The following is a 26,860-nucleotide window of genomic DNA, read 5'->3' on the forward strand; positions in this document are numbered from 1 at the left end:
GACTAGCTCCGCTTCACAATTACCTATGAGGTTGTCATGCTTGGTTAGGGAGACACATGGGCAGCCTGCGCATTGCATCCCAAGATCCGAACCATGATCATGGAGGTCTGAAAGAGCCCTAAGGATGAAAAGCTGGAAATTGTTATTCATCTTGTCTTAACATTTTATACAAAGACTGGAGAAAATAACGAAATAAAACCACAACGTAGAGTACAAGAAAATTTATTAAAATATCAGAAAAGCCTTATTTAAGAGCGAGGATTGCATCTGCAAAACAGTAATACAGACCAGATTTAATTCAATGCCTAGCAGCCCTATAACACAAGGAATAAGCTTCTGTGGAAGAGAATCTTTGGAGGAAACAATGATATCTTACACATCATAGAAAAAATAACTGGTGAAACATTCACAGTACAAAAAGAATATAAAGAAAGCAAAAAGAAATCAAAGATGAAAGGTTTTACTATACGGGGTATTTATATCCAGACATTGCAATAGCCCTTCATAAGAGATAAAAGTGCAGGATGAGGCATAAAGAGATATGCAGTAAGCCGGGGGAAGGGGTAATATGCTGGATAATTAATTATCTTTTCATCTTCAATGGATCCTAACGACAGACAAGAAAGACCAAGAAATGCAAGCTATTCCTAAATCCTGCACGCTCATCTCAGCAGGCTTAGTGTAGACCTGAGCAAATTTGTAGGTTTAGGGCTGGATATGTAACAGCTGGGGAAAGACCCCTGTCCGTTGCAACGTTGGCTAATGAAACGATGGTGGCAAAGTATGAAATGTGTCTGTTTTAGGGTTTGTTATTCAACCGGTGCTCAAAGCGTAAAAGATGGCTGAACTACTGTCCCTCAATGGTAGATATCAGGGGAAAGAGGAATTGGACATGTTGGATTTTAAGATGCCACAAGAACATTGACCGTTCTACTGGTGCACTCACCATTAGGCACATACCTTACCAAACATGTCCAAATCTCAAGCAGCAATATTTTTGTTACATTCAGTCAACCGCGAAAAATCAATCTGCGCTAGATAATTTGCATCTGATCCTTTCGCAAATTTAGGATCCTAGTACCCCCCTTATCGGGGACTGTATTCGGTTATAGCAAACGCATATCAGCACATTGCTCTAATAAAATACATTAAATTTAATACATTTCCATTACACATGTGGGCTTTTCTCAGTTATAGATGCCCGCTCTCACTAATAATAAAATGTAACACATTGGTTAATGTTGTATTAATCACTATTTTTCCCATTTAGTCTATATTATAGAAATTTAAAATGCTGGTCACCAACTCGGTACCTTTTTTAGCTAGCACCCTAGTGATGACTTTCCATCTTACCATAAAAAATAGATTTCAATATTTCATATACCTGAAAAAATACAGAAAGGCCATGAATTACAATAATAGGAAAAGACTGGCTACATCTTGATTGGAATCACATTAACTTAAAGTGGATTTCTGGCTACTTCACTGGTGGACAGAGACAGAAGAGGGCCCCTGTGCAAGAACTGTATAGGGACCCTTTGCAATCACTGCACAATCCCACCTGATTTGGAGGTGGCAGTGCCCCCCTTACCTCTGGAGCTCCAGTGCGGCTGCACATGTTGCACCAATAATATGTCCGCCTCTGGGTTATTTGACATTGATGGCTCAGGATAGCCCATAAATTTTAGATTCATGGGCGTCAGGGACCCAAAACTCCTACCAATTAGCTTCTAGTCATGAAAATAGGGGGCTGTTCTGCAATACTCAGCCGCCATAGCTGACAACAGCTGATCAATGGAGCATTCCATGTGTCAGACTTTAACCGGTCTGATCCTAATAATAGCTCATTAATATCATATTACTGGAGAACACCTATGAGGGGGTTGTCAACCTCTGGGGACAATTTTTTTTTGTCTAAAACGCATGTACTCGGGGTTAAAAAATGTTTTTGGGTTATTTGGTTTCATTAAAAAATTTGCACCATTTTGCCTTTATAGACTTTTAGTTTCCCTGAACATTCAACTTCAAAGTGGTCTGTGGTCAAAAGGTAGCTCAGAGGAGATAAAAAAAAAGACAGTTAGGAATTAGAAAGTCTCCCACCGGATCATCAGAATGAGCTCACTGATGGACTTTTATTTAATTCATTCTGCAGCCAGCAATAGGCAGTGCACACAGGGGCCATAGGAGTCAAAATGGTACAACATTTTTAATGAAACCCAACTACAAAAATCATTTTTAGACAAAAATGCACGCCGTTACATAAGAAGAAAAAGAGGTCCCCAAAAGTGGACAAATCCTTTAACTAATGTAGTAACATGTCATAATAATGTTACTCTCTTTAAAAAAAAAAATACATGCTATCGCCATAAAAACATAGTAAAATATTAACTTTTTTTAGTTCCTGTTGGACACATGGCTTTTTGCTCCTATCAATCAAGATTTACATATCCCAGTTTAGCAAGAGGTGAAATATTCATCATCCAAAACTCAACTTTTTGAAGTTTTGCATTTCACCTTAACCACCACTCATACTAATTAAAGAAGCGTTCCTGTGAGGTGGCATGATTAGTACAAGGATTTACGACTGGGGAGTGAAAAACTCCTAGGTGAAATGCTTCACCCACAAGGTTACGAGTTCTTTGTCTTGTCTAGATGTGTTTCAACGATTTTGGAGTGACCTCCCAAAGCATGAATCCTAAGCCAAGGTTTCCATTAATCATGAAATATGTCCTTTAAATGGAGTCGCTTCTACAAGCAGGACCACCGATAGCGTAGAAGAACCGATACTGCTGTAAGGGGCCTGAGCTACTTAGTTAAAAAAATGTATGCATGATCTGTAACCTGAGGAAAAGCATGATCTGTTTGGATCTACTAAGCTTATGTTGAAGGCATCTAAGGGGGTATAAAGATAATATTACCCCTTCCTAGCCTGCTTTTAACCTTGCAATTTATCATGTAGACAGCACTTCCATAAACTTCTAACCTAGACCAGAACCCTAAATCCTAGACAACTGTAGATAATAAAATGAATCTCACAATTTAATTTCATATTTTGTGGGCTCTGTTTTAAAGATGACCTGCTACTTACCCAAAAAATTGAGCTAAATATCATGAAAAAAAAATCCCTGAGCTCCTATGATTCCACCACTTTTTTACATTTTGTGCTGCTTCGCTCCATTGCAAAGATATTCACATTTGTTGCTTTTGAAGAGCAGTAAGTGAAATCTCTGCTTGTAGTCAAACTGGGCGTTTCTTCTGGGGTCGTGCGCTTTTACCCCTTCCTCTCAGATGCTGTCAATTACAGCTCAGCAGTGTCTGAGATTGCTAGATCAGCTGCTGAGCAATGATCGTCTGCCTCTGGGAGGGAGGGGTGAAAGTGCACGCGACCAGAAAAGACTCTGAAGAAACGCCCAGTTGGTCTTCAAGCAGAGATTTCACATACTGCTCCCTAAAAGCAACAAATGGAAATTTCTCTGCAATGGCGTGACACTGGGCAATATTTAAAAGAACGGCAGAATCAGGGGGCTCAGGGATTTGTATAAAGAAATTAATTTTTTTTGAGCAAACGACAGGTCCTCTCCTACTGGACATTGAATATCCTTTGCTGTCTGATTATCATGAGAATTGCAATTTAATCAGGGACAGGTATAATATGTTCATAAAGTAAATGTGGGCACTTAATGTCTTCTGTGCAACCTCCAAAAAACCTTTCAGATTATTTTATACAGCTTGTTCCTATCAGACTATTTGGTTGGCACAGAATTAGGGCAACTTTACAAGCATGGGTCATTTATTGTGGCATATAGTCTCTACAGTTTCACTCAGACTCTCCTCTGGTAAGAAAAAAGAGCACAAAATAATTAGGGGAAGGTAAAGTCTTTTTGCTTGAATAGGATGCTGCAGTTTCCGGTGATGGTCCTATCTACAAGATATGTGTTGAATTTGTTTTCTAGCTGGTGAAATATGAATGAAGCCGTGTATCGTTGACTTGCAGTTGACTGAGAGCTTTACATAGGCTTTTCCCATATTTTCCAAATAGCGTGTAACATCTTGAGACTTTCTGGATTCCCACAAAATGTTAAATATCTCCCAGGAATTGCAGAAGTCTCCAAAGTCTAAGCTTCCTGTGTATGGAGTGGAGATGTTTTGTCATCAGACTGAGCTGCAGTGTCCAGATGCACATTTTGGAGATGTAAACAGAGTCGTGAAAAGGCATGGTCCATAAAAATTGGACGTGGGGAAAAAAAGTCTACTTTCTTGCAAGCCCATTTCAAACAGTTGGCAAGAATGGTATTAAGACATATTAAGAATCATAGAATAACCTTGTACTCGCCTCTGATCTTGAGTACTTTTGATGTTTTTTATTATGAATGTATTCTCCCCTAAAACTATCGCTTCTAAAGGACAAGGTGCTTTTTAGAGGCACGATATGGCAAAACACAAGGGTGCATAATACGTGTGGGGCTATATAGGGACCAGAAGTGACTAGGTACAACTGTAGGGACAATATGCCACAATACATGGTCCATGCTTTTAGACTTGCCCTAATGCTGCGCCAGCCAAATGCTCTGAGTTGTAGGAGAAGTGTTCAATAACCTGAACTTTTTTGGGTGGGGGATAGGATAGATGCAGTAGGCTGTATCGGAGACATAAAAGCCCCAAACTTATTCTTCTACCTGTCCTTGATTAAAATGCACTTTTTCATGATAGACAATCCAAGGATGGACACAGAAAGCGTAGAACTCACTATATGTGTCTCTAGTTCTCAAAAACAGGAGCTTAGAGGATGCCCCTTATGAAATTATTTTGCTCGGTGTATTATACAGTAGTAATGTTCTTTTTTTAGGGTGACATTAGACCTACATCTCTACGGGGCTCCTGTGTATCTTCACAAATAGTATCTCTGCCTCTAGGAGCAACATTGAAAAAGAGCAATCACACAAAAAGCAAAAAGTTTCATGTCATCGCCCCTGAAGTCCTACAGTCACTGACGGAGATATATGATGTTACCATGAACCTGTATATAGAAAAAATGGCTTAGCATCTAAATATCAAAGGTTGTCAGTTATTGCATGCAATGTCCAAGCCTTTGGAAAGCGCACATCCACTAATAAGAGTAGTAAGATAATCACAAAACACAGGCCCCGTTTAGCTTACTATATATAGGACAGACATGTTACTATCGAATTGAAACGACTCAATAAGTTTTCAGATGTTCTCAAGAATAAAGTCACGCACAGACCCTGTAGATGGAGGCTCATACTATGCTTTAAATTGCATCAAATGCTCTTGCTATGAGGCCTCTTCCAGAAATCGAATTGTTCACAAGACTTTCTACCTGATGCTCAGATGCTTTACTGAAGGCACTCAGCACCAAGCTTTTGTGCCCCTATTGTTTTTCCTTCTCGATACCCTTATGTATCTGTTTCCAAAAAACCCTGTTTTTTTTAAGAAAACAGTCATAAAATATTACACTTTCTTTGTGTCATTCAGCTCCTTCATTAAAGTGTGCAAATTCTTTTCAACATGCCCCCCGTGAGCATCGTCTTCTTCCAGATTAATTAACGCAGTTCTCGGCAATTCGTCCGTCGCTGTCCATTGGCCTTATGGTTTTCGATAAATTGATGGTGACTTCTTTTTTGGGCATCCGCTTGCTGTCTCTTTTGCCCTATTGAAAGTAATGTAGAAAGGAAAATGAGCTCCAATTGTATTTCGGTGAGGAACACAATCTGTCAAACACATGGCCAAAATTACAGTTTGAATCCACTATTTAATCACTTTCTAGAAATAAAATTGCAACTTGTTCAAAAGGGTGAAGAACGTGAAACAAAAAATTTTGAGTCTGACGTTTAACTTAAATACATTATAGGGAACTTGGATAACACATTTGACTTAAAGGCGTTGTTCAAAGGTAAAGTAAGTTTCATCCTAATTCCTAGCTATATTGTGCCATAATTGTTACACAGTGACCGTAGGAAAGATGGGGAGGAGGGACTCCATACTGTTCTTTAATATAGGGGAGTCCTATTCTATCCCTAACCCTGGGGTTACCCCTCAAAGCAGAGATGCCCGCTTCACGTGCCTCTTTGTGTTCTTCTGAAATCCTACACAACTCACACCCTCCCCACAGAGAGCAGAGGGGCAAGAGTAAAAGGGTAACACCGGCTAACAAAAAAGGGGGAAACCAAGGCACAATCAAACAGCAGACGCACAGAATAAAATACAAAGGGAAAGTGGGTACACAGTAAAGAGGCAAAAAGCAAAATGAAAGATCGCCAGAAAGGGAAGGTAGCGGTATTCACAACAAACCACATGCAACAATCTCAAGACGACTAGAGCGACTCTCCAGAACACTTTCTCCACAGAAGCCAGGAACAGAATGAAGATTCTATTGCTGGCATAGAGGGAAGCCACACTCCAGTTTATATAAGGGAAGGGTGTGGTTCCAATAAGCAGCACAGCCAATAGAGCACTAGGAACTCTAAACCATTACCATGCCACAAGAAACCTATTAACTCATGAATGGCCTTGTATATTTAAAGAGGACCTGTGCTCAGCTAAACACTGCAATCTTCTAATCTCAGATGTACCACAGGTCCCAGCAGAATGCAGCAGAATTATGAAAATAATCTAAACTATTTTCTTATATACTTGCATTAAAAATTCCCTATTCTTTCCTAACCACACTATCTAACTGAAATTCTAGCTTGCTTTTTTCCCCACACCCTTTCTGATGAAGTTTTGTTTGGGAATCCCAGTGTATGCTGGGATACTCAAACAAAGTGTCATTAGGTGGAAGAGGCTGTGGTCACTTCCAAAACCCCTGCTCCCGCCATGAAAAAAAGCTTAATCAGTGATGTTCTTTCACAGGATGGGCTGGTCCTTGCTCTGCTGTTGGCTCGCATCTGCAGTAACCAGTCAGCAACAGAGCACGATACCCGGCGTGCAGACACAAGTGATGCCACTTGAGGAGGTGGCGCTGTTCTCTGCACACCAGGTATTATGACGCCACCACTGCAGATCTGAGCTGACAACAGAGAGCGCACTGTGATTGTGCACATGGTCTAGACCAGCCCCTGAAATGAACGTCACTATTGACTCAATGATCTTGTGAATTGATTCGTATCCCAATCCATCAGTAATCTATGGCAATGGAATTGGAGCCCTGAGAACCACTTCTTGTCTGCTTGCATCTGCAGCTCTTCCTTTTATTAGCTGGTCTGGCACAACGTCATCATTGCAGTATAATGTGTCTGTGACATAGCACTAGGCCAACTAATCAAAAGCTGAGAATGCCATCAGGTAAGAGATGATTCTCAGGGATACCGTCCAGTGGCCATAGATAATTGATCTGGCCATTGGACCATATCCTGACAATTTATTCGCACCAACTCTAATTTTAATTAATTTTACTATACAGAAAGTACACAGCACTGTGGGAATTCAATAACCTCATAATATCCCCTTTCATCTACAAAATAAACCATAGATGCAGCTTATAGGGGGTGAAAGAGGGATCTGATATTTATGCATTCTTACAAGCCCATATCTGATATTTGGTGGGTCTCCGGAGGACAGAAGACTATCTGGGTCATGTGTATTTACTAATTTAAAGAAGCACACCTCCTCGCTTAAAATTTTTTATCCTTTTAATATATTGCAATCATCATATTATATGGCACTGTGTACTTACAATTGCTCATTTTGTCATTCTACACCCATAATTATTCTCTTCTCCATTAGGTCTATAACATTACATGATTAAAAACTGACTAGCTGAATCCTTCTAAGCTCCATGTAGAAACAGGAGATAAATTTTTCCTGCACAAGTCATGAATCACTGCAAAAGTCCCTGTAGGGGGACTAGAAAGCAGCTGGATCAGGATTTGAAGAGGGGGATGATAAATGCAGGGACAAGAGACTTCCTGTTTGTACATAGAGCAGAGAAAAGAGAAAAACTAGGTGGGTAGAAAGGCAAAATGAGCACTTGTAAGTACACAGTGCTATATAATATGATGACTGCAATACAGCTCTTGCAAAAATTAAGAGACCACCGCAAAATGTTCAGTTTGTCTGATTTTTCTCTTTCTAGGTATATTTTTGAATAAAATTTAAATTTTTCTTTTATTCTATAAACTACTGACAACGTTTCCGAATTTCCAAGCAATAAATTTAGGATTTTTTTTCTGAAAAGGAGAAATAGTAAAAATTAAAAAAAAAAACAGTGCTTTCAGAACTCAAATAATGCAAAGAAAACGAGTTCATAATCATTTAGAAACAACAATACTAATGTTTTAACTCAGGAAAAGTTCAGAAATCAATATTTTGTGGAATAACCATGATTTTTAATCACAGCTTTCATGATTCTTGGCATGCTTTTCACCAGTCTTTTGTAGGGGGTGATGCTGTTATGGACAGTAAGGAACATGCTGCCACTTTAAGAGACAGCACCCCCTTGTCTGGTGTGTTGGAATGTTCTGCTCCCCCCTGCAATAGACTGTGTGAATGGACTGCACTGTGCTGCTGTGCTGAGGGGAGGGGTGGAGCCTGGACAGTGTGTGTGAGCTGAAGCTGCTGCAGAACACTTTATGCTTGTAGCTGCAAAAGAGGACCCACAGCCTGGGACAGAGTGGACTCATGAAACTGGACAGACTCTTCGGGCGTAGCAAGGGTGTCTGTCCTGTGCTAGTTTGAGAAGCCACGAAGATACCGAGAAAAGGATTTACAGTTTCCAGGAGCACCTCCCGGACCCAGAAGCAAGGAGACTACGTTTCACGGAGCTGGCAGAGAACCGTGCGCACCACCGTATTGGACTGTTGGGGGCCCCCCGGGACTGGATCTGAGTCCCCAACATCACCGTGAGTATGTTTCTGTTTTGTGCACATGTCAGGGCCTAGTGTAGGCTTCAACAGACAGAACACGGCAGCCGTATGGCCTGCTTGGTAAAGGCCAGGGAGGCTATACGTAGAGTAGCATCATTCTGCATTTATTGTTTGCACTTGCTTGTGTGATGTATATTGATCCTGTAATAGTTGGAGCACCGTGCTATTTGACGGCCCAGCTAAAGAATACAACTCTTGTAAATTATATTTTGCCATTGCATACCCCTGTTTGCATCCTCCTCATCCACTTCATTCCTTGCCTTCCAATAAATCTACCCTTTGTTGCTTGCACCTCATTTTTTGTATGGTAGTCTCCCTGCACCGTGGTGGTTCCCTTTCACACTGCTTCTGAAAAAATTAGGCAGTTCTTACTTGTTTGATGGCTTGTGACTATCCATCATCCTCTTGATAACATTCCAGAGGTTTTCAATGGGGCTCAGGTCTGGAGATTGGCCTGGCCATGACATGGTTTTGATGTAGTGGTCTCTTAATTTATGCCAGAGCTGTATATTAAGAGGATAAAAACTTTGATTGGACTGCCTCTCATTAAATTCTAATAGTGGTGAATAGCACAGGCAAGACTGGGACTCTTTTTTGGATTGTGACTCACTACAGGGCCTGATTGCTATGTATGGAGCAATGCTACTCACTTTTCAGTGATGTGAGGTATCTCAGGAACCATTTCTATGTAAAAGTCTATTTAAAAGTCTGGCTGGTTTATTTAAGTCCTCATGAACCAAATCCCAGGAAAATTTAAATACAGCACTTGCCCAGCACAAAGTGAAACATAAAGCAAAAGTCCATACAATTGTGCTGTTTTGTTGATTTGGGTTTGAGTCCAGCTTCTTTTTGCCCTTACGCAAAGCCACCTAATCCAGGAGGTCTACACACCTTCATGCATAGAACCATGTGTGGGATAAACAGGTCCCATTTTACAATGTGAACTACACCCATGTACAATCAATCCCTCTTAGTATTATGTGTACTAGAGCGTTACTCCAGGTTTTACATCACAGAGGACATGCACTTCTGTGATACAAATCTCTCTTCTACTATATGTCCGGCAGCCATGTTACAAAATATATAATCTTTCTACCATTTTTGCTGCATTGCATGGCATGGTTATATTTCCTTTCTGTTTATCCTTTAATAATCTTGGCAACTATGAAGATTTGCAGTATTAATAAATATTATTAGCCCAGAGTACGCAACTTTGATCCAGTTAGGTCTCTATTGCTTGAAATGGTTTATTGCTAATGGATTGAATTATAATCACATGCAGATAACAGGGAGGGTAATTATGCTAATGGAATGTGTACTTGTAGGAGCTGACATACAATGGACAAGTCTGGGAGCCTCTCTTGTTGATTAGGAAACTTGTGAGAGGCATTATCAGAGGCATAAATTAACATATTTTTTCTGGTGTGCTCAAAGTGTCTAAAGGTACCTTCACATTTAGCGACGCTGCAGCGATCTAGACAACGATCCCGATCGCTGCAGCGTCGCTGGAGAGCTGTCACGCAGACAGCTCTCCAGCGACCAACTATGCGAAGTCCCCTGGTAACCAGGGTAAACATCGGGTTACTAAGCGCAGGGCCGCGCTTAGTAACCCGATGTTTACCCTGGTTACCAGTGCTAATGTAAAAAAAAACAAACACTGCATACTTACATTCCGGTGTCTGTCCCCCGTCGCTGTGCTTTCCTGCACTGACTGTGAGCGCCGGCTGGCCATAAAGCACAGCGGTGACGTCACCGCTGTAATCTGCTTTACGGCTGGCCGGCGCTGACGGTGCAGGGAAGCAGAACGCCGAGGGACGCGACAGACACCGGAATGTAAGTATGAAGTGTTTGGGTTTTTTTACATTTACACTGGTAACCAGGGTAAACATCGGGTTGCTATGCGCGGCCCTGCGCTTAGTAACCCGATGTTTACCCTGGTTACCAGTGAAGACATCGCTGAATCGGCGTCACACATGCCGATTCAGTGATGTCTGCGGGAGATCCAGCGACGAAATAAAGTTCTGGACTTTCTGCTCTGACCAACGATGTCACAACAGGATCCAGATCGCTGCTGCGTGTCAAACACAACGATATCGCTATCCAGGACGCTGCAACGCCACGGATCGCTAGCGATATCGTTGTGAAGTTGGTCAGTGTGAAGGTACCTTTACTCCAGATCTTTCACCCCATCCTCAGGCGAGTGTGAAATGAAGAACTGAAGATTAATTCTGATTCTAGCTAATGTCATTGGGAGGTGTAGAGTCCCCAGCTCAACGGAATGGACTGTACCATGCAAAAAACAGCAGCTAGAGGCTAAAATATTTATGATTAAATTTTATATTATATTATATTAATAAAAGCTATTTTTATGCCTGCTTAGTACAGGAAAAGTAAAAAACAGTCACAAAGTAATACATGAAAAAGAAATTCCAGTAGCGTATAGGGATTATTCTACAAACTGAACGCGCTTCAGTCATAACATAGACGGAGGATGGAGAGTCAAGTAGACATTAGTTCACATGTTATTACAGGGAGTCACCCTGTTTTCTGCCCCACTCACCTAGTTACCCTCCGAGATATAACTGTCATCTTATCTTCTGAGGTCCCACAGTGTGAAAAAATAATAAAGGTCAATGCAGTGAGGAACCAAAGCAGTTGCACAACACACTGGACTGAGGTAGAGAATAAGGCTACTTTCACACTAGCATCGTGCACTGCACGTCGCTATGCGTCGTTTTGTAGAAAAAACGCATCCTGCAAAAGTGCTTGCAGGATGAGTTTTTCTCCATTGACTTGCATTAGCGTCGCATTGCGACGCTTTGCCACACGTCGCAACCATCGTTGCGCCGTGTTGTGGCGGACCGTCGGCTGCAAAAAACGTTACATGTAACTTTTTTTGTTACCGACGGTCCGCCATTTACGATCGCACATGCGCGGCCGGAACTCCGCCCCCACCTCCCCGCACCTCACAATGGGGCAGCGGATGCGCTGGAAAAATGCATCCGCTGCCCCCGTTGTGCGGCACATTCACTGCTAGCGTTGGTACGTCGGCCTGACGCACTGCGACGGGCCGAGTACGACGCTAGTGTGAAAGTAGCCTAAGAGACCCCACAGTACACATGGAGGTAGACATAGAGTGACAGACCCCGCACTACACATGGGGGGCAGGTAGAGAGTGACATGCCCAGCACTACACATACACCCCACAGTACACATAGAGATAGGTATAGAGTGACAGACCCCGCACTGCACATGGACTGTGAAAGAGAATAACAGACCCCACACTACGCATAGAGGTAATTCGGTTCTTTCCTCCTTTTGAACATAGAGGTAATTCGGTTCTTTCCTCCTTTTGAACATAGAGGTAGGTATAGAGAGACAGACTCCGCACTGCACATGGAGGACAAGGAGAGAGTAACAGACCCCGCACTATACATTGAGGACAGGGAGAGAGAGCCAGACCCCACACTACACATGGAGGTGGGTATAGAATGACAGACCCTGCACTACACATGGAGGACAGGGAGAGAGTAACAGACCATGCACTACACATGGAAGTAGATATAGAATGACAGACTCCACACTACACATGGAGGACAGTGAGAGAGTGACAGGCCCCACACTACACATGGAGGACAGGAGAGAGTAAGATTCCACACCAGAGTCGGCCTCTGCACACGGGCAAGTGTCGGGCCCTTTATCAGGCGGGGGCCCCACTTGCTGTCGGAGACACTGAGGCACTATTTGGGCCCTGTGCCAGTGCCGACACCCACGAGTGGGCCCCCCGCTTGATCAGGGCCCCAGCACTTACAATACTTACCTCTCCCTGCTCCACCACTGTGGCACCTTCTGCGTCTCCTGACTGTGACGTTCACGTCAGAGGGCGCGATCATGTCACATCTGTGTGCCTCTGCCTGAGTAGTCACAGTGCAGAGAGCCGGTAGACTCTGATGGTGAGGAGTCCGGAGCAGAGCAGCGGCCACCGACGAGAGGTGAGTATTTAATATTTTTATGTTTCGAGCATCATATATGGGGCCCATTATACACTGGAGCATCATATATGGGGCCCGTTATACACTGGAGCATCATATATTGGCCCATCATACACTGGAGCATCATATATGGGGCCCATTATACACTGGAGCTTCAAAGATGGGGCCCATTATACACTGGAGCATCATATATGGGCCCATCATACACTGGAGTATCATATATGGGGCCTATCATACACTGGCGCATCATATACTGTATGGGGCCCATTATACACTGGAGCATCATATATGAGGCCCATTATAAACTGGAGAATCATTTATGGGCCCATCGTACACTGGAGCATCGTATATCGGGCCCTTTATACACTGGAGCGTCATATATGGGGCCCATTATACACTGGAGCATCATATATGGGACACATCATACACTAGAGCATCATTTATGGTGTTCATTATACACTGGACCATCATATATGGGGCCCATTATACACTGGAGCTTCATGGATGGGCCAATCATACACTGGAGCATCATATATGGGGCCCATTATACACTGGAGTAACATCTATGGGGCCCATCATACACTGGAGCATCATATATGGGGCCCATTATGCACTGGAGATTCATAGGCCAATATATCATACACTGGCGGATCATATACTGTATGGGGTCCATTATACACTGAAGCATCATATATGGGCCCATCATACACTGGAGCATCATATATGGGGCCCATCATACACTGGAGCATCATATATGGGACCCATTATACACTCGAGCGTCATATATGGGGCCCATTATATATGGAGCATCATATGGGGCCCATTATATATGGAACATCATATGAGACCCATTATATATGGAGCATCATATGGGGTCCATTATAAATGGCGCATTATATGGGGCCTATTCTGTATGGAGCAATATATGGAGCCAATCATATACTGTATGGAACATTAAATGGGACCCGTTATGTATGGAGCAATATATGTGGCTCATTATACTGTATGGAACAACATATGGGGCTCATTACACTGTATGGAGCATTTATATGGGGCCCACTATACAATATGGAGCAATATATGGGGCTCATTATTCTTTATGGAGCATTTATATGGGGCCCATTAGACAATATGGAGCAATAAATGGGGCTTATTATACTGCATGGGCCAATATATGGGGCTATTATATACTGTACGGAGCAATATATTGGGCTCATTATTCTGTATGGAGCAATATATGTGGCCCATTATACTGTATGAAGCATTATATGGGGTCCAATATGGAGTAAGATATGGGCCTAATATATACTGTATGGAGCAATATATGGGGCTCATTATACTGTACGGAGCATTATATGGGATCCAGTATTCTGGATAGAGCACTATATGGGGCCTAATATGTACTGTATGGAGATATAAAAGGTGCTCATTCTTCTGTATGGAGCAATATATGTGGCCCATTATACTGTATGAAGCATTATATGGGGTCCAATATACTGTATGGAGCAATATATGGGGCTCATTATGCTGTATGGAGCATTATATGGGGTCCAATATTCTGGATGGAGCACTATATGGGGTCTATTATATACTATATGGAGCAATATATGGGTCTCATTATCCCATATGGAGCAATATATGTGGCTCATTATACTCTTTGGACCCATCCTATACTGTATGGAGCATTATATGGGCCCATCATATACTGTATGAAACATTATATGGGATCCATTAGGTATGGAGCAATATATGGGGCTCATACTGAATGGAGCATTATATGGGGTCCATTATTCTGTATGGAGCAATACTGTATATGGGGCTCATTATTCTATATGAAACAATTGTAAGAGGAAAAACAAGAATGGGGGTACCTTTCTCATGCCGGTTCCAGAACTGCTGGGGATGCCACCCATTTTGCATTCCAGGACGAACCCTTGCATGCGACTGTAGTAGGCGGAGCCAAGATAAATAGAACTGCATGCGTGAAAAGAGCCGGAGCCCGGGCGGGGAAGCTGAGTGGTGAGTCAGGGGCTGTGTCCGCTGTAAGGGCAGAGCTATCCGTTTGCGCAGGCTGACTAGACAGTACCCCTGCATACAGGTCCACCGCTGGTGGACAACTAACTGGCAATCCCCCGCTATCCTCCAAGACTGGAGGTGACTCAGACTTGACGCTGGAGACTGCACCGGGTGTGCGACACTGTGAGAGACAGACAGCTAGGCCAGTGCCCTGCTACCCAGGAGATGTGTACACTGCAGAGCGAAGTCTAGTTCCGGCAGTTTTCTCAGCCCGTAAAATACAGCCGAGAAATATACGGCTAATGGGAGCTGCCCCATAGAGAAACATTGGTCCGAGTGCAATGCGTTGGTTTTGCGCCTCTCCCTCATCCATATTTCTCTCTAGTGTGACCCCGGCCTAACTCATAGTCTTTCTGACATGTTTCGCCATGACTGGCTTCATCAGGGGTGCGAGGCTGCAATATAGTTTAACTATGTAGTTTAATTTCCCTGTTTCTATAAGTATAGTATGCATTAAGTATTCATTTGGAGTAAATAAAAAATATACTATGTTTTATTTATGTTTTATGCTTTAAATACAGTCTGGAGTTTTGTGGGTAATAATTAGTCAGTTAGCAATTTGTAGATAAAGTACATATGAATTGATCCACGCCAGGTCTGTTGGGCATAATAAAAAATGTGTGAATAAGATTAGGGATTTAGTAAAGGTCATAACCTTCAAAAAAGCTCCTCTCCCCCCCAATTTTTACTACATACTTCTGCTTGTATATCACCCTGTAAAGAACAGACTCATCCATCAGTAGCCGTCATTGGCCAAGACAATGGAAACTAGAGCATGTGCCTGGTTGGGAGCAGTTTTATTAAGTGGAGGTCACGAATAGATGCAGGGGTGGATTATAATGAGGTCAATCTGGGCCCCCCCACACCACTGGGCCCTGGGCTACCGCTCATATTTCCTTCCACCATCAGGGCATTACTGCCCTGACTGGTGTATTGGCCAGGTGGGCAGAGGGGGCCCGCATCGGGCCCCGTCTCATCTGCTCACCGGGCCCCTACCGGCGCTGCGGCAGTTTAACGCTATTGACGTCGCCGGCATCTGATGTCATTGTCAGTCGCCGGCGAGTGCGCGCTTCAGCTGCGAGGAGGGAGCTTCACCAAAGGAGCGCGTTCAGGTGAGAACTGTTTTTTTTGTTTTTTTTATTGAGAGCGGCAATCCGCGGGACCAGGGCCAGAATGCTGGAAACTGGGGGCAGAGATGCTGGACATTGGGGGCAGAGATGCTGGACACTTTGGGGGCAGAGATGATGGATACTGGGGCAGAGATGCTGGACACTGGGGGCAGAGATGCTGGACACACTGGAGGCAGAACTGGAGACAGATGGAGCAGGATTAGAGACATGGGCAGAATGTAGATACGGGCATGATTAGAGACACGGGGCAGAATGAAAGACATGGGCTGGATTGGAGACAGATGGTGCAGGATCATGGGGCAGCATAGATACGATGGAGACCGATTGGGCAGGATGGGGAGATCATATGGGGCAGGATGGATACTCATGAGGGCAGGATACGAGAACATATGGCTAGAGCCAGGAATGAGATAAACGGGGCCAGGATGGGGGATATTATTATTACCATAGGGGCTAATTAAGGGATATTATTACTGCAGTGATGCATTTATTTTATTTTTTGAGTATACTGTTTTAAATGGGGGGGGGCAGTCCTGTTACTGTGTAGAGTGACACTATGTCGCTCTTTTTCTTCATGTGGTGTAATGTAGAAGTTGGGAAAAATTAAATAATGTGTTCTGCAAGCGGAGCTCGAGATAACTGTGTTATTTCCTGCAGAGACGAGTCCTGGCTGGATGAAGTGATGGCAGTATGTGCTGGATGAAAGATGAATTACTTCACCTAGAGACGTCACTGGTAAGTCAGTGTGTTACCTATACACTGACACTATACACTGTATACTATATACAGAGCTTCTGTGTATAATGTCACCAGTGATCACTGTATTACCTCTACACAGACACTGCATACTAATACAGATCTCCTGTGAATACTGGCACTTATGGTGATAGTATTGTGGGTTTTTTTTTATTACTGATCAGTATTGTAGTATTCAGTCACTATGTGGTGGTAATATGTGGTCTGGTCATGGTGTTGCGGTATTTGTCCCTTGTATGTGCTATTTGGTCACTTTGTGGTGGTAATATGTGGTCTGGTCATGGTGCGATGGTATTTGTTCTTTGTATGTGATATTATTCGGTCACAGGTGGTAATATGTGGTCTGGTCATGGTGTTGTGGTATTTGTCCCTTGTATGTGCTATTATTTGGTCACTATGTGGTGGTAATATGTGGTCTGGACATGGTGTTGCGGTATTTGTCCCTTGTATGTGCTATTATTTGGTCACTATGTGGTGGTAATATGTGGTCTGGTCATGGTGTTGTATTTGTTCCTTGTATGTGATATTATTGATCATTTTAAAAATTGAAAATAAATAAAAATATACCAAAATTGTATTGCATATTTTAACAAATATTTAATAGGTTACAATAGAGTAGGGCCCGGCCAAAAGTGTCTACCGTGTTATGGTGGCGGCTTGAAAAATCTTTTGGCCAAAACAAAAGCTGCCGGTTATATGTGTGATCTGGTGATGGGAACTGTTAATGTGTGATTGGTGAGAAGCGGAGTTTCACTCAGCAACTATTTTTCTGCAATATTCTGGTTCAGGTATATGATGACCCCGTCGCATGACGCCGTCACATGACCGGGGGGCCCACAGAGTCTGAACAGCTCGGGCCCTGGCTACCCTTAATCCACCCCTGAATGGATGGGTCAGGTTGCATGCCCCTCACTCAGGGGAGGTGTCAGGACTTGAGTGCAGATGGCAGTAAACAAGGACAACACTTTCCAAATTAAGGCCATGTGCACACGTTCAGGATTTTTCGCGTTTTTTTCGCGTTTTTTCGCTATAAAAACGCGAAAAAACCGCTTACATATGCCTCCTATTAATTACAGTGTATTCCGCATTTCTAGTGCAAATGTTGCTTTTTTTTCCCGCGAAAAAAATCGCATTACGGAAAAAAAAGCAACATGTTCATTAAAAATGCGGAATTGCGGGGATTCCGCACACCTAGGAGTGCATTGATCTGCTTACTTTCCGCATGGGGCTGTGCACACCATGCGGGAAGTAAGCAGATTATGTGCGGTTGGTACCCGGGGTGGAGGAGAGGAGACTCTCCTCCACGGACTGGGCACCATATAATTAGTAAAAAAAAAAAGAATTAAAATAAAAAATAGTGATATACTTACCCTCTGATGGCCCCGGTGTCTTCCCGCCTCTCTGCGCTGCACGCTGCCGCTTCTGTTCCTATAGATGGTCTGTGTGAAGGACCTACGATGACGTCGTTGTCTTGTGATTGGTTGCGCGACCGCTCACGTGACCGCTCATGTGACCGCGACGTCATCGAAGGTCCTGCACACACACACCATCTATAGGAACGGACGCCGCTGAGGAGATCGGCTGTCTGCAGGGTGAGTATAACCATTTTTTTAATTTTTTTTATTATTTTTAAACATTCTATTTTTTACTATAGATGCGGCATAGGCAGCATCTATAGTAAAAAGTTGGTCACACTTGTCAAACACTATGTTTGACAAGTGTGACCAACCTGTCAGTCAGTTTTCCAAGCGATGCTACAGATCGCTTGGAAAACTTTAGCATTCTGCAAGCTAATTACGCTTGCAAAATGCTAAGAAAAACGCGAAAAAAATGCAAAAAAAAAATGCGGATTTCTTGCAGAAAATTTCCGGTTTTCTTCAGGAAATTTCTGCAAGAAATCCGGACGTGTGCACATACCCTAAAATCAGGACAGTGATGCTATAGTAAATTATTTTATTTGCTGTTTCCACATACGGTACATGCCAAATATTTAAGGCTGTGCACATAGCCATGCTTCCTTCTCTGCATCACAGCTTGTCACCCCTCTCTCATGCCCTATTGTTTCTGTAAAATTTGTTGGCGACCAGTAGATTTATTCATGGATTATTGGTTTCCAATAAGAGAGATATTGAAGTTGCCAACTCTTCATAGCGACGTTTTAACCTTTATATATGGCTGTATAGTCCTAGGATAGCTAGTATTGGCTCTTCTCCCAAGTGACAGCATATGTAAAAGTGTCATAGCTCTTAGTCCAAGCAACAATTTTATACTACTTACACCTTCCCAGACTCTACTTTCCTTGCATGACCCAGAATGGACTGTTACAGGTCGTGATCATTGTGTAGACCTGAACAGGAAGCAGAAGAGTCTGGAGGCTAAATTTACTTTAAAACTATAGCGCTGTAATAATACTAAGGTTCTTTATAGTGCTTTTGTATGTTTGGTTTTTTTTTTGTTACCTGATGAAGGCTGCACTGTAAAAATAGCAGCCGAAATGCGTTGTACTGTATTTTAAAAATATTTTTTTCTTTTTTTTGAGAAAATAAATTAACTTTTATTAACATTATTTTCACTGGAAGTGGATGTATTCAAAAAATTCTAAGGTGATTAGCGCCACATTCGCTTGGAGTTTATTTTCTCTTTGAATAACACAAAAAAGAAGTCACAAGAGTGTGGGGCTGCAGCAGAGCTCATAATGAGCAGGTACAGAGGCTATACTCAGCAGAAGTTTAGAAGTGACCTGCATATATCTGGTGATAGATTGATAACAGTTCCAATGCCTAATTTAAACTGTTATCATTAGTTTTTATCATCTGATTGAGTCCCTGGAGTATTTTCGGTGAAGTTTATCTGTTATCTGTTATCCAAAGGTGGTTGAAAGTACGCAATTTCTGCCTATATTTGCATTTCATCAGGGCTGTACCAATTTGTACTGTCTTTATCCCCTTTCCAACGTCGGACAAATAATAAGCCCACTTCGGAATCCCCCCCCTGAGCCCACATTTTTCCCTGCATATTTCGAACAGCTGACATGTGCCTCTAACAGCCATTGTTGGAATCACGATCCACCCACGGCTGTTAACTTGTTAAATTCCGCTGTCAATCGATTTGATCATCGCCTGTGTGTAGCAGAGGCGAATAGACAACTGCAGCTTCTAGTCTCCCATGGAGACTATTGAAACATGCAAAAAGTAAAAAAAAAAGGTTTATAAAAATATTAAAAATAATAATTCCTATTATTACCTATTAGGTATATACTCACCCTCGGACGCGCCCTGCTTCTTTCCGGCAGCCTTCCTTCCTAAGAATCAGCGCTTGCAGGACCTTGCGGTGACATCGCAGCTTGTGATTGGTCGCGTGAGCGGTCACATGGGTGGTCGCGCGACCAATCACAAGCCGCGACGTCACCGCAAGGTCCTGCAAGCGCTGATTCGAAGGAAGAAAGGCTGCCGGTTAGTATCAGGGCGCGTCAGAGGGTAAGTATAGCAATATTTTTTATTTTTATTCTTTATTTTACACTTAAATCTGAATTCCGATACCAATTCCCGATATCTTAAACATATCGGGAATTGGTATCAGAATTCCGATTCCAGATTCAGAAGATCGCCGACTTCATGGCCGACCCCACACAGGGGTCGGGTCGGGTTTCATGAAACCCGACTTTGCCAAAAGTCGGCGACTTCTGAAAATGGCCGACCCGTTTCGCTCAACCCTAGTACTGAGCGGTCACATGGTACCGCTCATTACAGAAATGAATATGCGGCTCCACTCCCATAGAGGTGGAGCCGCATATTCATTAATGTATGAAGCAGGAAGAAGCAGGGACACAGCGCCAGGAGCAGGTAAGTATACGGGGAGGGGGAGCACAGCGCTGCACGATATTTACCGCTCCTCAATCTGGTGCGGCTCCATCTTCATCGTCCTCTGGCTGTGACGCTCAGGTTAGAGGGCGCGGTGACGTAGTCAGTGCACGCCCTCTGCTGAACGTCAGTGCTGAAGACGGAGCCGCACGAGGAGCAGGTAAAAGTGCCGGGGTCCTGAGCGACGGAGAGGTGAGTATGTGATTTTTTTTTTTTTATGGCAGAAAAAGCAAATGGGGCAAGTGGCTGTGCGGAGCATCTTATGGGGCCATAACACTTGTGCAGCACTATATGGGGCAAGTGGCTGTGCGGAGCATCTGTATGGGGCCATAACACTTGTGCAGCACTATAATGGGGCAAGTGACTGTATTGATCATCTTATGGGTCCATAACGCTTGTGCAGCACTATAAGGGGCAAGTGGCTGTACAGAGCATCTTATGGGGCCATAACGCTTGTGCAGCACTATAATGGGGCAAGTGGCTGTGCGGAGCATCTTATGGGGCCATAACACTTGTGCACCACTATAATGGGGCAAGTGGCTGTGCGGAGCATCTTATGGGGCCATAACACTTGTGCACCACTATAATGGGGCAAGTGGCTGTGCGGAGCATCTTATGGGGCCATAACACTTGTGCAGCACTATAAGGGGCAAGTGGCTGTGCGGAGCATCTTATGGGGCCATAACACTTGTGCAGCATTATAATGGGGCAAGTGGCTGTACAGAGCATCTTAGGGGGCCATAACACTTGTGCAGCACTATAAGGGGCAAGTGGCTGTGCGGAGCTCTTATGGGGCCATAACACTTGTGCAGCACTATAATGGGGCAAGTGGCTGTGCGGAGCATCTTATGGGGCCATAACACTTGTGCAGCAATATGGGGCAAGTGGCTGTGCGGAGCTCTTATGGGGCCATAACACTTGTGCAGCACTATATGGGGCAAGTGGCTGTACGGAGCATCTTATGGGGCCATAACACTTGTGCAGCAATATGGGGCAAGTGGCTGTGCGGAGCATCTTATGGGGCCATAACACTTGTGCAGCACTATAATGGGGCAAGTGGCTGTGCGGAGCATCTTATGCGGCCATAACACTTGTGCAGCACTATAATGGGGCAAGTGACTGTGCGGAGCATCTTATGGGGCCATAACACTTGTGCAGCACTATAATGGGGCAAGTGGCTGTGCGGAGCATCTTATGGGGCCATAACACTTGTGCAGCACTATATGGGGCAAGTGGCTGTGCGGAGCATCTTATGGGGCCATAACACTTGTGCAGCACTATATGGGGCAAGTGGCTGTGCGGAGCATCTTATGGGGCCATAACACTTGTGCAGCACTATATGGGGCAAGTGGCTGTGCGGAGCATCTTATGGGGCCATAGCACTTGTGCAGCACTATAATGGGGCAAGTGGCTGTGCGGAGCATCTTATGGGGCCATAACACTTGTGCAGCACTATAATGGGGCAAGTGGCTGTGCGGAGCATCTTATGGGGCCATAACACTTGTGCAGCACTATATGGGGCAAGTGGCTGTGCGGAGCATCTTATGGGGCCATAACACTTGTGCAGCACTATAATGGGGCAAGTGGCTGTGCGGAGCATCTTATGGGGCCATAACACTTGTGCAGCACTATAATGGGGCAAGTAGCTGTGCGGAGCATCTTATGCGGCCATAACACTTGTGCAGCACTATAATGGGGCAAGTGGCTGTGCGGAGCATCTTATGGGGCCATAACATTTGTGCAGCACTATAATGGGGCAAGTGGCTGTGCGGAGCATCTTATGGGGCCATAACACTTGTGCAGCACTATAATGGGGCAAGTAGCTGTGCGGAGCATCTTATGCGGCCATAACACTTGTGCAGCACTATAATGGGGCAAGTGGCTGTGCGGAGCTCTTATGGGGCCATAACACTTGTGCAGCATTATAATGGGGCAAGTGGCTGTGCGGAGCATCTTATGGGGCCATAACATTTGTGCAGCACTATAATGGGGCAAGTGGCTGTGCGGAGCATCTTATGGGGCCATAACACTTGTGCAGCATTATATGGGGCAAGTGGCTGTGCGGAGCATCTTATGCGGCCATAACACTTGTGCAGCACTATAATGGGGCAAGTGGCTGTGCGGAGCATCTTATGGGGCCATAACATTTGTGCAGCACTATAATGGGGCAAGTGGCTGTGCGGAGCATCTTATGGGGCCATAACACTTGTGCAGCACTATAATGGGGCAAGTGACTGTGCGGAGCATCTTATGGGGCCATAACACTTGTGCAGCACTATATGGGGCAAGTGGCTGTGCGGAGCATCTTATGGGGCCATAACACTTGTGCAGCACTATATGGGGCAAGTGGCTGTGCGGAGCATCTTATGGGGCCATAACACTTGTGCAGCATTATATGGGGCAAGTGGCTGTGCGGAGCATCTTATGGGGCCATAACACTTGTGCAGCACTATAAGGGGCAAATGGCTGTGCGGAGCATCTTATGGGGCCATAACACTTGTGCAGCACTATATGGGGCAAGTGGCTGTGCGGAGCATCTTATGGGGCCATAACACTTGTGCAGCACTATAATGGGGCAAGTGGCTGTGCGGAGCATCTTATGGGGCCATAACACTTGTGCAGCACTAAAAGGGGCAAATGGCTGTGCGGAGCATCTTATGGGGCCATAACACTTGTGCAGCACTATAAGGGGCAAGTGGCTGTGCGGAGCATCTTATGGGGCCATAACGCTTGTGCAGCACTATAAGGGGAAAGTGGCTGTGCGGAGCATCTTATGGGGCCATAACACTTGTGCAGCACTATAATAGGGCAAGTGGCTGTGCGGAGCATCTTATGGGGCCATAACACTTGTGCAGCACTATAATGGGGCAAGTGGTTGTGCGGAGCATCTTATGGGGCCATAACACTTGTGCAGCATTATAATGGGGCAAGTGGCTGTGCGGAGCATCTTATGGGGCCATAACACTTGTGCAGCACTATAATGGGGCAAGTGGCTGTGCAGAGCATCTTATGGGGCCATAACACTTGTGCAGCACTATAATGGGGCAAGTGGCTGTGCGGAGCATCTTATGCGGCCATAACACTTGTGCAGCACTATAATGGGGCAAGTGACTGTGCGGAGCATCTTATGGGGCCATAACACTTGTGCAGCACTATAATGGGGCAAGTGGCTGTGCAGAGCATCTTATGGGGCCATAACACTTGTGCAGCACTATAATGGGGCAAGTGGCTGTGCGGAGCATCTTATGCGGCCATAACACTTATGCAGCACTATAATGGGGCAAGTGACTGTGCGGAGCATCTTATGGGGCCATAACACTTGTGCAGCACTATAATGGGGCAAGTGGCAGTGCAGAGCATCTTATGGGGCCATAACACTTGTGCAGCACTATATGGGGCAAGTGGCTGTGCGGAGCATCTTATGGGGCCATAACACTTGTGCAGCACTATATGGGGCAAGTGGCTGTGCGGAGCATCTTATGGGGCCATAACACTTGTGCAGCACTATAATGGGGCAAGTGGCTGTGCGGAGCATCTTATGGGGCCATAACACTTGTGCAGCACTATAAGGGGCAAATGGCTGTGCGGAGCATCTTATGGGGCCATAACACTTGTGCAGCACTATATGGGGCAAGTGGCTGTGCGGAGCATCTTATGGGGCCATAACACTTGTGCAGCACTATAATGGGGCAAGTGGCTGTGCGGAGCATCTTATGGGGCCATAACACTTGTGCAGCACTAAAAGGGGCAAATGGCTGTGCGGAGCATCTTATGGGGCCATAACACTTGTGCAGCACTATAAGGGGCAAGTGGCTGTGCGGAGCATCTTATGGGGCCATAACGCTTGTGCAGCACTATAAGGGGAAAGTGGCTGTGCGGAGCATCTTATGGGGCCATAACACTTGTGCAGCACTATAATAGGGCAAGTGGCTGTGCGGAGCATCTTATGGGGCCATAACACTTGTGCAGCACTATAATGGGGCAAGTGGTTGTGCGGAGCATCTTATGGGGCCATAACACTTGTGCAGCATTATAATGGGGCAAGTGGCTGTGCGGAGCATCTTATGGGGCCATAACACTTGTGCAGCACTATAATGGGGCAAGTGGCTGTGCAGAGCATCTTATGGGGCCATAACACTTGTGCAGCACTATAATGGGGCAAGTGGCTGTGCGGAGCATCTTATGTGGCCATAACACTTGTGCAGCACTATAATGGGGCAAGTGACTGTGCGGAGCATCTTATGGGGCCATAACACTTGTGCAGCACTATAATGGGGCAAGTGGCTGTGCAGAGCATCTTATGGGGCCATAACACTTGTGCAGCACTATAATGGGGCAAGTGGCTGTGCGGAGCATCTTATGCGGCCATAACACTTATGCAGCACTATAATGGGGCAAGTGACTGTGCGGAGCATCTTATGGGGCCATAACACTTGTGCAGCACTATAATGGGGCAAGTGGCAGTGCAGAGCATCTTATGGGGCCATAACACTTGTGCAGCACTATATGGGGCAAGTGGCTGTGCGGAGCATCTTATGGGGCCATAACACTTGTGCAGCACTATATGGGGCAAGTGGCTGTGCGGAGCATCTTATGGGGCCATAACACTTGTGCAGCACTATAATGGGGCAAGTGGCTGTGCGGAGCATCTTATGGGGCCATAACACTTGTGCAGCACTATAAGGGGCAAATGGCTGTGCGGAGCATCTTATGGGGCCATAACACTTGTGCAGCACTATATGGGGCAAGTGGCTGTGCGGAGCATCTTATGGGGCCATAACACTTGTGCAGCACTATAATGGGGCAAGTGGCTGTGCGGAGCATCTTATGCGGCCATAACACTTGTGCAGCACTATAAGGGGCAAGTGGCTGTGCAGAGCATCTTATGGGGCCATAACACTTGTGCAGCACTATAAGGGGCAAGTGGCTGTGCGGAGCATCTTATGGGGCCATAACACTTGTGCAGCACTAAAAGGGGCAAATGGCTGTGCGGAGCATCTTATGGGGCCATAACGCTTGTGCAGCACTATAAGGGGCAAGTGGCTGTGCGGAGCATCTTATGGGGCCACAACACTTGTGCAGCACTATAATGGGGCAAGTGGCTGTACGGAGCATCTTATGGGGCCACAACACTTGTGCAGCACTATAATGGGGCAAGTGGCTGTGCGGAGCATCTTATGGGGCCATAACACTTGTGCAGCATTATATAGGGCAAATATCTCTATGGAGCATCTTATGGGGCCCTTATTACCCTTTATGCAGGATTATATGGGGCATATTTTAATATGGAGCATCAAATGGGGCCCATCAAACTTTTCGGAGCATTATATGGGGCTCCTGATTCAATATGGATATTCAAAAACACTTAAACTACTGATGTCTCAATTAATTTTACTTTTATTGGTATCTATTTTTACTTTTGAAATTTACCAGTAGCTGCTGCATTTTCCACCCTAGGCTTATACTCGAGTCATTAAGTTTTCCCAGTTTTTTGTGGCAAAATTAGGGGGGTCGGCTTATACTCGGGTCGGCTTATACTCAAGTATATACGGTATGTCATGCAGAAGTACAACTCGTCCCGCAAAAAGCAAGCCCTCACATGGCCATTTTGACCAAAAAGTTAAAAAGTTATGGCTCTGGGAATAAGGGGAGCAAAAAAAGAAAACGCAAAAACGAAAATACCTCCGGTCATGAAGGGGTTAAATTGGTAGGTAGGTTATTGAGTCTAGCTTTTTTGGAGATAGAGGTACATTTTTTTACCTGTCAATTAAGTTATGGTCAGGTTCCCAAAGTGTCCAGAGGTAAGTCATATTGCCAGTCAAGATTTTATTACCGGGTGTCCAGTGGGTGGGGAGTTGGGGATTTAGACACTGTGGAATATTATGTCTGGTTTTATAGAGTGGTACAGTGGTACAGATTTGATTGGTGGTACCAAGCAAAGTAATCTGCTCCGCTGTAAGTTGAGTAGCCCAACTATATTCCTGTGTGTAGATGTCCTATTGTCTGTTTTATGTAGTCCAAGGATATAAGACTCTAAGCAACATTTCCATGTAAACACAGTAATCAAAAAATACTGAAACATTGACTACTTGTGTGGAACTGGGCAAAAATGCAGCCATTCTGTTTGTGAATGCTCTTATTTCAAGACTGCAGTAAAATCATGA

At 44.5% G+C, this 26,860-nt stretch overlaps 1 protein-coding gene across 1 annotated transcript in view; it reads right to left on the reverse strand.

Moving 5' to 3' along the window:
• Positions 1-206: 206 nt before the first annotated feature.
• The window catches only part of BAALC (BAALC binder of MAP3K1 and KLF4), a 143,764-nt gene continuing 117,110 nt past the window's right edge, over positions 207-26,860 (reverse strand). The window contains exon 3 of the mRNA XM_069731732.1: positions 207-5,668. Coding sequence (XP_069587833.1) covers positions 5,558-5,668 — 111 coding nt within the window. The 3' untranslated portion in view covers positions 207-5,557. The remainder of the gene's footprint in view (positions 5,669-26,860) is intronic.

This window comes from Ranitomeya imitator, chromosome 6 (genome assembly GCF_032444005.1).
Source record: "Ranitomeya imitator isolate aRanImi1 chromosome 6, aRanImi1.pri, whole genome shotgun sequence".
Classification (NCBI taxonomy): Eukaryota; Metazoa; Chordata; class Amphibia; order Anura; family Dendrobatidae; genus Ranitomeya; species Ranitomeya imitator.